We start from the raw sequence: 12,849 nt of genomic DNA on the forward strand, positions 1-12,849 counted from the left end.
GTAAAGGAAACTTTCATTTTATCTTTTTTTTTATTGCTGTGCGTTCGTTCGTCTGAGAGCACCACTGCATTTACTCAAGCGTGCAGCGATCGGAGAGCGAGCACGCTACTGTGTGTGCTCATAGTCCCGAGGGACTAAAAATGGGACGGCGGGCGTGAAGCTCCGCCGTCCGCTCCCACTCCACCAAAAAACAATGAGCGCGAGTGCAGCGCGAGCTTTGCAAATACAAAACAATAATACCGCTTACAAGCAATTTCATAATAACGCTAAGGGCACTTAACTGGCTGCGGAAGCAGCAAAGAAAGAGGAAGGGTTTTAGGGTTACAGCCTTATATATCTGTACCTCGCTATGGTTAGTCATATGATCTGTTGAATTATGGGATATGTTTTGTTTGAGATAAACTTCTCTGGTTGGCTGCTGGAATAATAAAGCATAGAAAGAGAAGCATACTCTGAGCCTCTGGTCATGACATCGAATTCCTTTCCAATTCCAGAACCGTCTGACCAATGTTCAGTGACGTGTGCTGATGCCTAGTCCCCTCCCCTTTAATAGTATGTATTTCCCATGTTCAAGCCACTCCCTGTGCCTCCCACATTTACTCTTAAAATGTATCCAGGCCGAGATCCCCAGAGAGGAGACAGGAGGTGCAAACCCTGCAGGTAGCTCTCGCAACAGTGTTTTGTTGTTCTACAAAAACTACTACTGCTAGCTGCAGGTGTGGTAATGCACCTTAATAAAAACCTGCCTTTATGTGACATGATGTCTTGTTCTTACAAAGCGCTCTGATGCTCTTCGGACAAGTGGACACTAGATAAACAAGCATTTGCAATGCAACGGGTCGCTCGTGTTAGAGCTGATAGCGTTGTAAACTCCTAACCCGACTTTTCACTGGTAATGAAACCTATCGGCAAAAGTGCATTTATGTACGTAACCCGAAAAAGAACAATTAACTGTGTAACAGGGTCGATATTATGTAAAGCGTTCAACTTCTGCCAAGCAAGATCATGCTGGGAAAATAGAGAAAAAGTAGTCCACGAGCCGGACAGAAAACAGCGAGCCTCGTATGTTTTCTGTACTTGGTCGATGCGCTCAAGGAGGGCTAGCCACCGGAAAAGGCATGACGTGTGCGTGCCTTCCACTAATGAAAGCAAGCAGATTCTAACAGGCAAGCCCACGAGCCAATGACAGACACTAACGTGACGTGACGTGGACGGGGCTCCGAGCCCTTTTTAATTACTAAAGCGTCTCGCTAGCGAACGACCCAAATCAGCAGAATATCACACAGAGAGAGGCAGAGGCCTGCTCTCTTAAACATGTCACGTGCGAGCCATGCAGGGCTGTGCGGGCCGGGGGCTGGTGAAGCAGGGGCACCCCTGGACAGACAGGCCGGAGGGTGCAGGGACCAGCAGAGCACTGCCGCCACCATTAGCATCCTTAGAAGAGGAATGGCTGCGGGTCTCGCGCTGCTGCAGCCAGGGAGCGCGCGCCCCTGGGTTCACGTGTCTCGTGCGCCGCCCTTTTCTAAAGGATCCCTCTGCGCAGGTCTAGGACTCGCGCTCTGGGCAAAGCACAAAGAGTACATGTGCGCGTGTGCTCTTATTAGTGTGTGTATCATTGCGCATGCCCTGTCCTAGTAGTGTCCCAAGGGGGACTGCCCTGTGATTTTTATTTCTTAAACTGAGCTCTTGCAGGTGAGCACAAGAGTGCGCATGCCCCATGATCGGTATGTCACGCGCTCAGCTCGTGCTGGCGTACCAGTGTGCGCGTGCTGTGTAGTAGAGCTCCAGTGCGCCTGCGCTGTAGCTAGTGTCTCGCTCGTGCCGAAGCAGCAGTGTGCGCGTGCCTCGTGTTACATCCTTGGCTTAGTCCCAGCGCCTGCAGTCGGAGCAGAGTGAGCCTGTGCACTGGAGCAGTCACCCCTGCAAACTGCCTCTGCTGCTTCACAGCCATTCAACCCCGCAGGAAGCATGTTTTATGAGGAGCCGGAGGAGGTGAGTGTGGTCGGGGCCCAGTATGAACATGTGGGGCCCGTTCAGTGCTTAACTTGAGCCGGTGGTTACCGGAGCGGGACACCGGCACTTATTTTGATGCCTCAAACATTTCCTACAAGCAAAAGAGACAGGTGGAAAAGACGGAGGAAGAGAAAAACGAAAAATCGTCACGAAGGGAGAAGCAGAAAGCTGCAAGATTGAGCTGAGGGGCAGGGCGTGGCTGTAAATGGATTGAGATTCCCGAGATGGCTTCAGGATTACGCTGCCTCACTGTTCCGTGCTTGCACATTTAAATGCCGTGTGTTTCAGAGTAGAGTTTTGGGCACCGGCACGTTTTTATTTACAAATTAAGCACTGGGACCTTGGATGTTCAGAAAGATCATTTAACTTATGGCATGGCACAACCCTTAAGGAAAACCATTGTTTTCTTCCAAACTGGCAGCATCAGCAGTGAGGGCTGCAGAACTGCGCAGTGGCTGCATGCCATGGGGTGGTGAGCAGTTATACAGTGCCCAGTTACCCTGGGGGGCTTCCATGCCCTGGTGAACCTGTGGCCCATCCTGCTGTTGCTGGCGCGTTAGGTAGTTGGATTGTTAAACTTAATACCACCTGTGACATCACACGAGGCAGCCTTTTATCATCAGGTAAAGAGCTGGGCCTGGCTGCAGCCAACACAGGGGGTCATGTGAAGACTGGGCGCGTGGTAACCCTTCTTTCTCATCTAGGTACTCACCAGCTCTACAGATGGCTGATCTCACGTCACATTCCGGCACAGCTGCCAAGTTTTTAGGTTCCTTGTGTGTGAAATTCTCATCTGTGTTATGCATTTATGTGTGACATTTCAAGCCTTGTGAGTGAACTAAGACAGTGGCATCCGTGTCAAGAGATCATTTGTTAGAAACAACGTCCTTTTCTCTTATGTGACGGTCCTTAGTGCGTGCATTGACCCAGCTTTACATGAGAATGAAAAATTTCCTAGCTAGTGAGAAGGAAAGTTTCAATTCTATTAAGGACATGGCGGAGAGGATTATGCATCATCTTCCTCACTTTAATGTCACAGCAATTTAAAGAAACACAACGTAAAACACAGAAAAAACATTAACACTACATGTCCTAAGTACCCCATTGGGGGAAACTCCATAGAAACCGTTGTCCAATTAGAGTACAGTCTGTTGTATTTATCTGTGCAACGTTCCTTCCTCTTCCTTCTTCTCTGTAAAGTTAACCACCACCAGCCAGTGTAACTCCACTACTGGTCGTCGTCTGAAACATAAAAGACAATGTTTTAATTCATATCTTTCCCACCGAATCATCATCCTCACGTATTACTATGCAATGTACGGATCTGGTCATAGTAGTGAACCATCAAAAGGCAACAATATAATCCATAGCAAAGAAGCATTGTGTCCATGCATCATTTTACAAACATGCATCTGCATCTTCATTTCATTGCTCTGACACCTTTGTAAATTCTTTAGAGAAGTAATGTGAATGAAACTATATACTTACTATAAGGTAGTTCTTAGGAGGGGACCAGATGTTACCCTGCATCCTGGGAGAAATAATCCTTGCCTCCATGTCCTTGATAGAATTTAACTTTTCCTTATCGCTAGCTAGGGCATTTTTCATTTAATGCCAGGACCGGTGGTGAGGATTATGCATGTTCAAAGCTTACTTACCACTAAAGTTGCAGCATCATAGATAGGTTTGAAATAGAATTTCTTGAAGGTTGATTCCAAAAACCAATCTGCCATATTCATTATATCCTCTAGCCTACCAATTACCTGTATGGCCTTAGATGCCATAGCACTCCTAGTCGATTGAGCTCCAAACCTCTTCTCATCAATTCCTGCCTCTGTCATCACCCACCGTACCCACCTTGCGATGGAGGGTGAAGAAACCACTTTAAAAGGCTTTTTAATTGCTATTAGCAATTGTCTCTCACCTACAGGTCTGTATTCACTGCTCAACTTCTTGTACGCCTTAATGCAACGCACTGCACACAACTTAGCAGTATCTGAAAACGCAGGATAGGATACCGACCTGGTATTGGTTTTTGTTCTCCTGGAGATTGTTAATGTTACCCCTTCTGGGGTGGAGACCCTGGTGGATATATTTAATGCGAGCACATCTGAAACCCTCTTGCAAGAGATGAGACAAAGAAGTATAGCTAACTTCGCAGAGAATTCCTACCTCAAAAGGTTCTGGTTATCATGCCAACTCACCAGAAGCCTTAATACCAAGTTAACATCCCACAATTCTGAATACCGAGGTTCCGGTGGTCTACTGATTCTGATCCCCTTCATAAGTCTGCAGACCCATTGATGTTCCCCAACCCGAGTGTTGTCAATGGTATTATGACCTGCTGAGATGGCGGACCTAAAGGAATTTACCGTACTGTACGCCAAACCTGTTTGGGCCATCTCTGCTAAAAAATTAATTACATGTGTGCATGGGATCCAATTGTCTCTCCAGTCACCAACAATGCCAGTCTCCAAGCCAAACGGTATCTTTTGGATGTGCAGAGGCCCATGCCTGGGGGATGAATTTTGAAGCCACCTGTGAAATGCATTAGTTTTTCATTCGTCGCCTGATATCCTCTGTGCCATGAGGGTTAGATGTCACTGCAGGAGTAACGGGTGAAGCTGTCCTAGGGGATCCTTGAGTATAAACAGGAACGAGGGCAGAGCGTTCGGGAGGTCCCAAGAAAGTTCCATCAAAAGGGCAAACCACGCCTGAGACCTCCAGATCAAAGTTCCCAGAATCAATTACGCTTTATGACTCCGAGCCTGGGCCACCACTCGTGGATCATCACAAACAGCGGAAAGGCATATGGGCTGTGCTTAGACCAGTCCTGCAGGAAAGCATCCACTGCTATGGCTTCCAGGTTCGGTCGCCAACCCGCAAACCTTGGAAGTTGTTGGTTCAGTCTGGGCGCAAAGAGATCCAAGTCGCATGGACCCCACCTGTCCATGAGGGCTAGGAAGGTGCTGTGGCCCAACTGCTAGTCGCTGCTGTCCACAAAGTTCCTGGAGTTCCAGTCCGCGATCGTGTTGCTGATTCATGGGAAGTACTCTGCTGTCACCGAAATCTGTCTCTTGAGGCAGTAGTGCCAGAAGTCCTTTGTGAGATCAGACAGGACTTTCGACCAAGTCCCCACCCCAAGAAGTTGACAAATCGGATTGCTGAGATGTTGTCCATCTTCAGAAGAATACAACTGGACACCTTGTCCTTGGTAAGGGATTTGATTGTGAAGGACCCTGCCATAAGTTTTAGGCAATTGATGTGGAGTCAGTTCCTCCGTTGACCATCTGCCTCCCTTGGAGATCTCTCCACATCTGGCTCCCCAGCAGAGGAGGCAGGCATCCGATTCTATAATCAGATTCAGAGTTGTGCCGAATATCGCTTGGCTGTTCCAGGACTCCATGTTATCCGGCTTCCGTTGAAGCTCCGATCTGGCTTCTGTCGACAGGGCCATAGTTCTAAGTAGGTTAGACCCCCTGCACCCTCTGAGGTGACCAGGTTTCAGTCTCTGCAGAGCTCTGTAGTAGAGAGGTCCCGGGAATATGGCCTGAAGCGATAATGACAGGAGGCCCACTATTCTGGCGAGTTGTTTCAGAGAGACTCTATCCCTCCTGAGGACCTTTCGAATTTCCTTTTTCATCTTGGCAATCTTGGAGGCTGAGAGACTCAGAGTGTCTTCTATCAAGTTGATTAGGAATCCCAAGAATGTAATCCTCTTAGTAGGATTCAGTTCCGATTTGTCCTTGTTGATGACGAAGCCTAGATACTGCAGCAGGGCAGTAGTCATGTTCAAATAGTATGTGAGATGATGTTGAGACTGATCTGTTAGCAGTATGTCGTCTAGATAAATGATCATTCTCACCACCCCGGTGCGAAGATTCTCCACTACCTGCTGGAGAATCTTGGTAAAGCACCACAGGGCTGACAAGAGTCCAAAGGGGAGAGCCTTGAACTCGAAGGTCTGTCCCCGCCAGACAAACTGGAGAACTCGTCTGTGTGGGAAATAGATGGGGACTGAGAGGCAGTCATCCTTGAGGTCCAACCGGACCATCCAGTCGCCTGTTAAAAGCATGTCTCCTAACCAATGGAGGCCCTCCATCTTGAAGTGGCGATAAACCAACCACTCGGATTCCTCATTTAGAAAGAGTAAGAATCGAGGGTGTGCGCTCTGAACAGGTGTAAGGCAGAATTCTATGTGAAAACCCCTGACTGTGAAGAACCCAGGGGTCTGATGTGATCTTTTCCCAATTGTGAGAAATTGCCTCTTTTTGACATGGTTAGCCACCACTTTTTGCCTGATGTATTATGTGGCCTAGAAATTAATAGTGCCCATGGTCCCTGCTAACCAGGTTCCCTGGGCCATAGGTCTTTCCCTAAACTGTTGTGATGCATTGGCACAATTGGATACACCATTAACTGCCACTATAAGTCCCTAATAAAAGGTACTCAGGTACCCATGGCATCGGGTACTAAGGGTAGGCTCCTGAGGGCAGCAGCACTGATTGTGCCACCCTAGAGGGCCACACATCCAGGTGCACCCAGCTCTGCCACTGCAGGCTGAGTGTCCTGGTGCAAACCAAAAACACAAACTCAACATGGTACACTGCCTGTGTGCCATCTACCACACACTGCATATACTCTGGGTAAAACACCCCTCTGGCAGGCCTTCCAGCCCTAAGGCAGGGTTCACCATGTTATATGTAAGGGCATAGCTGTCTGAGCAATATGCCCCCACTGTGTCCTTGCCAAACCTGGGACATAGTGAGTGAACAGAGCAGACGTTTTAATACATGTGCTGGACACTGCTCAATACTTGTTTCCCAGCTCCATGTTGGTCACTCTGAACCCTGGGTTGTTTGGCATCAAACAACTCAGAACGATAAATCCAAACTGGTACCAGTATTGGATTTATCCCTAAAAGTACCCAGGGGTCACAATAGAGGTGCCCCCTGCAAAAGTTAACTACCCTGACATGTTTGTGACTGGTCCTATCCAACCTGCCACCTCCAGACACCCAATCTGCAAACCTTGAGGGAGAGACCTGTCTCTGGTTTGTGGAACAATGCCCTTTCTGGGTGGAGGTGCTAACATCCCCTCCCTCAGGAATGTGCACTGCCCCGGTGGCGATCTTCAAAGGGGTTACCGCCTTTGAAGATGCCTGAAATTCTCCAGCTGGCACATTGTGCCCACCGACGACCTCGACCAACCTGCAAAAGAAGAACTTGGTAAAGCAACTGTGTGAATTTATATGTATTTTTAAAAGTGACTTTCAATTGATTTCTATGGTGCGTAGTTACGCACAAAAATATTATTTTTATTAAACTTCAAAAATTCCTATCTCAGAAAGAACTTAACCAATTTTGATAATCTTGATCTAAAAAATTACATAAAAGTCTGAAGAATTTTTATAAATTGGTCTCGATCTATCCCTTTGAGTGTGTGAGGTGCATGATTGATACTGTGAGTACAACAAATGCTTTGCACTTCTCATTGACTGGCCTAACTTCTCGACCAAGCTACCTTAAAAATGAGAGCATTAGGTAATCCAGTTTTTACCTCTGTAAACCAACGTGTGGTTGTCTGGACCCCCTGCACTGTGTGCCTAGCTTTGCACACTACATAGAGGGCCAGCCTCCTACACCAATTGTGTGCAGTCTTAACCTCCACCAGTTGGTCGGGAGGGAAAGAAGTGTCAGTGCTTACCAGATTGTCCATTCTGAAAAGAGTTGGTGCCACTGCAGCCCCGATAGGACTTGCCTCTTCCAGTTCCTTGTTTCGGATAGAATGGGCGCTGTCTGCCATCGTTCAAGCCATTATTTCACCTGGTTTGGTTTCTGTGGGGCCTTGTACAGGTGGACAGCCGGAGGAGCATCCCCTGCCTCTTACGGCCTCTGCAAAAACCTTCTCGGGTAAGATCTTCTTTATCAATGATTGCGCCTTGTCGGGGGCGGAGAACGTGGAGACTAACTTCCCCAGTTCCTTAACAAGGGGCTTGCCAAAAAGGTGTCCTTGTGCCGCTGCGCCGGCCTCCGATGTTGCAAGTTCTCTCAGTTTGGGATCAATTTTCATGAACATCCTCCTCTTTTCCACTTCCAGGGCACAGTTGCGTTGTCCAGAAGACAGACTGCCCTCTGGGCCCACTCCACCACTATGTCGGTAGGCATAGGCTTTCTGGACGGCTTGGCTTGTCGTGTCATCTCTATGATTTTTGTAATGGGGCCCAGCACATCCAGATGTTTGTCCTGCCACGCCCTCCAGGATTGATCTATGCCCTTCTTCGGGTCACACATATTTACTGAAAAAGGTGCACATTTGTGGGTCTATATCTGGTGTGGCCACCGCCTTCCCAGCCAATGCGGGCCTAGGGCATTCCGCTCGTAGGTGCACCCAGACCTCCTTCTCTAGGGGTTGGCGAATCTTGCTCCCCACATACTCTGCCCCCTTCATGTCAAGAGTCCATTCAGGGGATAGGGATGGTAGATCACCTCTGGATCAAACATGTCCAAGTGTCTTTCTCCCCATCAGGGGAGTCCGATGCCGAAGAGCCCAGGCGCCATCTGATGACATGTCCCCCTCCATTTCACCTTTTCCTCTCGTGAAATCTCTAGGGTCAGGGTTCCAATTTGGGATGACCAGGTCACCAATTTCCCTAGGTACATGTCCTGCTAGTTGGGTGGTGCATGTTTAAGTATGCGCGCACTCTTGTGGAAGGTTTTGTATAATTTATTGAAACCCTTGCGGTGCCCACGTCATGCTTCCTGGCCTTCTTTCCCCCTGCCTACTCCCCACTAGTCCCTGCGCCTAGGAAAGAGGGGTCGGTAAACACCCCTGGGTTGCTTTTGGCAAGTCTGTTGACCTTCTCTTGCAGAGCTCGAGTCTTATTTGATCAGACTTCCCACCCCCCCAGCTCCTTGAGGCCCTACCGGGTGAGTAGTGCGCTTAAGAAATTTGTTTGATTGATTGATTGATCAGGTTGAGCTATTTTTAATACTTACTCGTCTCTTCTGGCAACTTCACACTGGACAGGTGTTCTGTTCAGTTGAAAAGTGGAAGGGCAATAAAAGATGCCTTTAAATATTGTTCTTATGTCACATTTCCTCTTTGCTCACAGACAAAGGTCAAAAGTCAGTATTTCTTACAATTAATGGTCCTTCTGACTGCAGAGTTCCAGGACTTTGTAAGGTGAACTGTGTGACCTGCTGCTTAGAATGTAAAATAAAAGGATATAGGGTGTCAGTTTTTTCCTAACACACAACATTTAAATGACTATGTCAACTGTGCATACATTTCAAAATATATTTCAGTAGTTGTGAAACCCTTTTTTATATTTCTGTGTGATGAAAAAATATTTTAATAGGATGAAAACAAATCAGAATACTTTACATGTTGATGTGCAAAGGATATGTTTTCTGAAACCCAATTTTCACAGATTGTTAATACACGGTATAGTTTTATCAGTAAAGCTGCAAGATAGTGGAGAGGTTTTTGGACATTTCTGGGAAAGTTAGTGTGTGTAGATAACAATACGCTACCACATCTTGGTTTAGTAATAGATTCATTAAAAGTGAGTGTTTAAACAAACCGAGAAACACTTTTGCCCTGATGGCAATGTTGTTAGTAAACTAAAAGAAGTCTAGGTTATGTGGGCTAGACCTCATGGGTATGTGGGCTAGATTCTTGAATGCGTGCAGCAAACCTTAGTCTGCTTAATCCAACAAAAGAGGTTTTCTGTAGAAACTTTTTCTTTCTTAGTTCCATTTGTTGTCCTTAGTTTTTAGCTCCTTGGCAAGGAGCGACAAAGCCCCCGGCTGCCAGTCACTCCTGCTGTGCAAATCTCAAGGAATTATACTTAGCATAAATGTGCAGAAGATAATTTCATAGGTTAGTATTACAACATTGCATTTTCACAAATGGCCATACAGTTTATACATTTACAACACTGTCACTGTACAGGACCCCATTTCCTGAGTGCACACTTTGCTGTTAATAAATGAATAAATGAGTTGAAAGGTCTTGGCCAATAGGTTCTGCCCTCAACAGGAATCTAAGGTGTCAGGCTTATTACTAAAGAGGAAATGCATAGAATTATGTAATTTTAGTGGCTGTACTGTAATTGTATACCACTTGTATTACTAAATACTAAGTGTGACGTTTTTTATTTCATGTCCAGGTTCCAGTTAAAGATCCTTCCATCTATTTCTCTGATGAGGAGTGGGAACCCTTAAACAAATGGCAGAAAGAATTTTATAAGAAAGTAATGAAGGAAATTCACCAAGCATTCATCGCTCTGGGTATAGTACCGCTCTTAAAACTCAGAGTTTGCAACCTATGAACTTCTTTGTGTTTATTTGGAATCACAAAATGTGCTAATATAACTTCTTGTTATTTTAGAACTACAATATCTTTTGTGATCTGACTACTTATATTTTCCTTTTTAATTTCAATCGTGTGTTTTTAGAAGATGCATTTGTGATTATGTAGTTGTTGCTTAGTTGTTCACAGTTGTCTTTGGGAAATTTGATCAAAAACCCACTTGTGACGAATAATTCTATAAAGCTACATTTCCGATGATTTAAAATCAAATCTTGAAACTTATATGAAAAGCAAATACACATACAACACAATTATTTTCTTATTTTAAAAAGAAGGTCCTTAGCATTAAAACAGATGCTAACATTAGCAGCCCATTCATGTTACACTAGCCTTTGTTCTTATTTTGTGCATTGTTTCCACCTGTATCATCTTTATCAAGCCCAGACGTTTGTATTTGTGTCTCAAATGCCAAATTATAAAATGCCCTACAATCCCTGATACTATATAAACCCTAGCACAGTGAGAGAGTCTATTATCAGAGCCCTGTTATAATGAGAATCTCTGCATATTTGTCACTTCCTGCATGGCGCCATAAGGGATAAGTGGATTTCTGAAACATCCCACTTCTTTGACAAATATGTTTTTAGAAGTTCCACCTGCCTAAAATCCACGAGTTTTTAGCGACCTCTCACATTTCCTGCAGTAATTAATTATTGGCAAGCCTTTTACCTTGATCACGCCCAACTTCATAGTGTCAAGTAAAGCTCCAGGCACCTCAGGGTTTAGGCCAAAATAAGTGCTTAGCAAACGTCTTAGTCTTCAGTGAGGGAACACAAAATTCTAACCTCCACTTAGCGGAGATCACCACAGGAGATCTTCAGTCATGTCTCACTGTGAGCTCCTGGAGCCATACAGCTGCCCCCTAAGTTCCGGCTGGAAGACTTTTTGCTCTCGCGCCTCTGAAACCGTGTTTTCCATTGTTTAATCTCCTATTTGTTAGCTAAGTAACAGCTGGTGAAGATTAAGTCAGAATCATCTGAGCCTGTTTTAATGCTCTATAAAGCACCTCAAGGATCTGTTGTGCCCTCTTTACTGTACAATTTCAGTATGGATCCATTGGAAGGGCTGGTAGTGGAGATTGGAAATACATGAGTAAGTGGATGAAACTTAAATTTACCCAAAAAATATCACACATAAAGTAATCAGTCCTTCACCCAATAGCATAGTTCATAAAAACTCAAAGCTCAGTATTTGAAAAAAGCACTGAAGCCCAACTTGGGACAGTCTGAATGCCTTCTCAATACTTCCGACCACTGGCAACACAAAACAGTGAGGTGTCTGATATTGTGAGAAAGACATAAAGACTTCTTACATCCCATTGCACACAATTCTCTCATGCCTTAACAACCCTTGCCTAGAGGACAAACTAAAACTCCAAAGCGGATCCAGAACCATAAGAAACAAATCAGTACTAAAATTTATTGTGATATAAATTACTCTGCCATCCTGTGCCCTAATATGCTCTGTAAATATGAATAATAATACGAATCAAGGGCCAGATGTAGGAAGCATTTTGCATGGTGCAAACTGCGAAAATCGCAGTTTGCGCCATGCAAAATGCTCATCGCTTTGCTCATTCACATTTTGCGACTCAGTACCGACTCGCAAAATGTGAATGCGACTCGCAAATAGGAAGGGGTGTCCCCTTCCTATTTGCGTCTCACATCGCAATGCTAAATTGCTTTGTGACCGCGGTCGCAAAGCAATTCGCAGTTACCACCAGTGTCACACTGGTGGTAACCCATTCGCAAAAGGGAAGGGGTCCCCATGGGACCCCTTCCCCTTTGTGAATGTTTCCAAAAATGTTTTTTCAGAGCAGGCAGTGGTCCTATGTACTGCCTACTCTGAAAAAAACGAAACCAAATGGTTTTGTTATTTTTTTGGGATTGCAACTCGTTTTCCTTTAAGGAAAACGGACTGCAATACAAAAAAAAAACTGCTTTATTTAAAACGCAGTCACAGACATGGAGGTCTGCTGTCTCCAGCAGGCCACCATCCCTGTGAGTGCAGGGACTCGCTATGGGGTCGCAAAATGCGATCCACCTCATTGATATTAATGAGATGGGTCTTTGCGACCCCATAGCGATTCGCAGCCGGTGTCTGAGACACCGTTCTGCATCCGAATTTGCGATTCGGAAATTGTGAGTTGCATCGACTCGCAATTTGTGAATCGCAAATTCAGACCTTGCTACATCTGGCCCCAAGATTCAAGTCAATTGACATACAACATCTGACCACTCTTCCGCTTAGGAGGAGGAAGTTGGGTATAGTACATGTTGTCCCATCCCAGAGGTCTGCCACAAAGGTCAGGCAGTCAGATTGTACTATTTACTGATGCTTGGGCGGTAAAGTCTTTGATAGAAGAGAGAAGCATATCCCACTGGTTTGTGTGAGAGCCTGATATATGTCCAGGCAGCACAAGTGGGTCTTCAGTACCTGAACTGCCTGACGTGTTTGATG

The 12,849-nt window shown here is 45.7% G+C and overlaps 1 protein-coding gene across 1 annotated transcript in view; it reads left to right on the top strand.

The window, feature by feature from the left end:
* The first annotated feature begins 1,813 nt into the window (after positions 1–1,813).
* LOC138303530 (zinc finger protein 583-like) overlaps positions 1,814–12,849 on the top strand; it is a 41,286-nt gene continuing 30,250 nt past the window's right edge. The window contains exons 1-2 of the mRNA XM_069242743.1: positions 1,814–1,992; positions 10,187–10,307. Coding sequence (XP_069098844.1) covers positions 1,969–1,992; positions 10,187–10,307 — 145 coding nt within the window. The 5' untranslated portion in view covers positions 1,814–1,968. The remainder of the gene's footprint in view (positions 1,993–10,186; positions 10,308–12,849) is intronic.

This window comes from Pleurodeles waltl, chromosome 7, assembly GCF_031143425.1.
Source record: "Pleurodeles waltl isolate 20211129_DDA chromosome 7, aPleWal1.hap1.20221129, whole genome shotgun sequence".
Taxonomy (NCBI): domain Eukaryota; kingdom Metazoa; phylum Chordata; class Amphibia; order Caudata; family Salamandridae; genus Pleurodeles; species Pleurodeles waltl.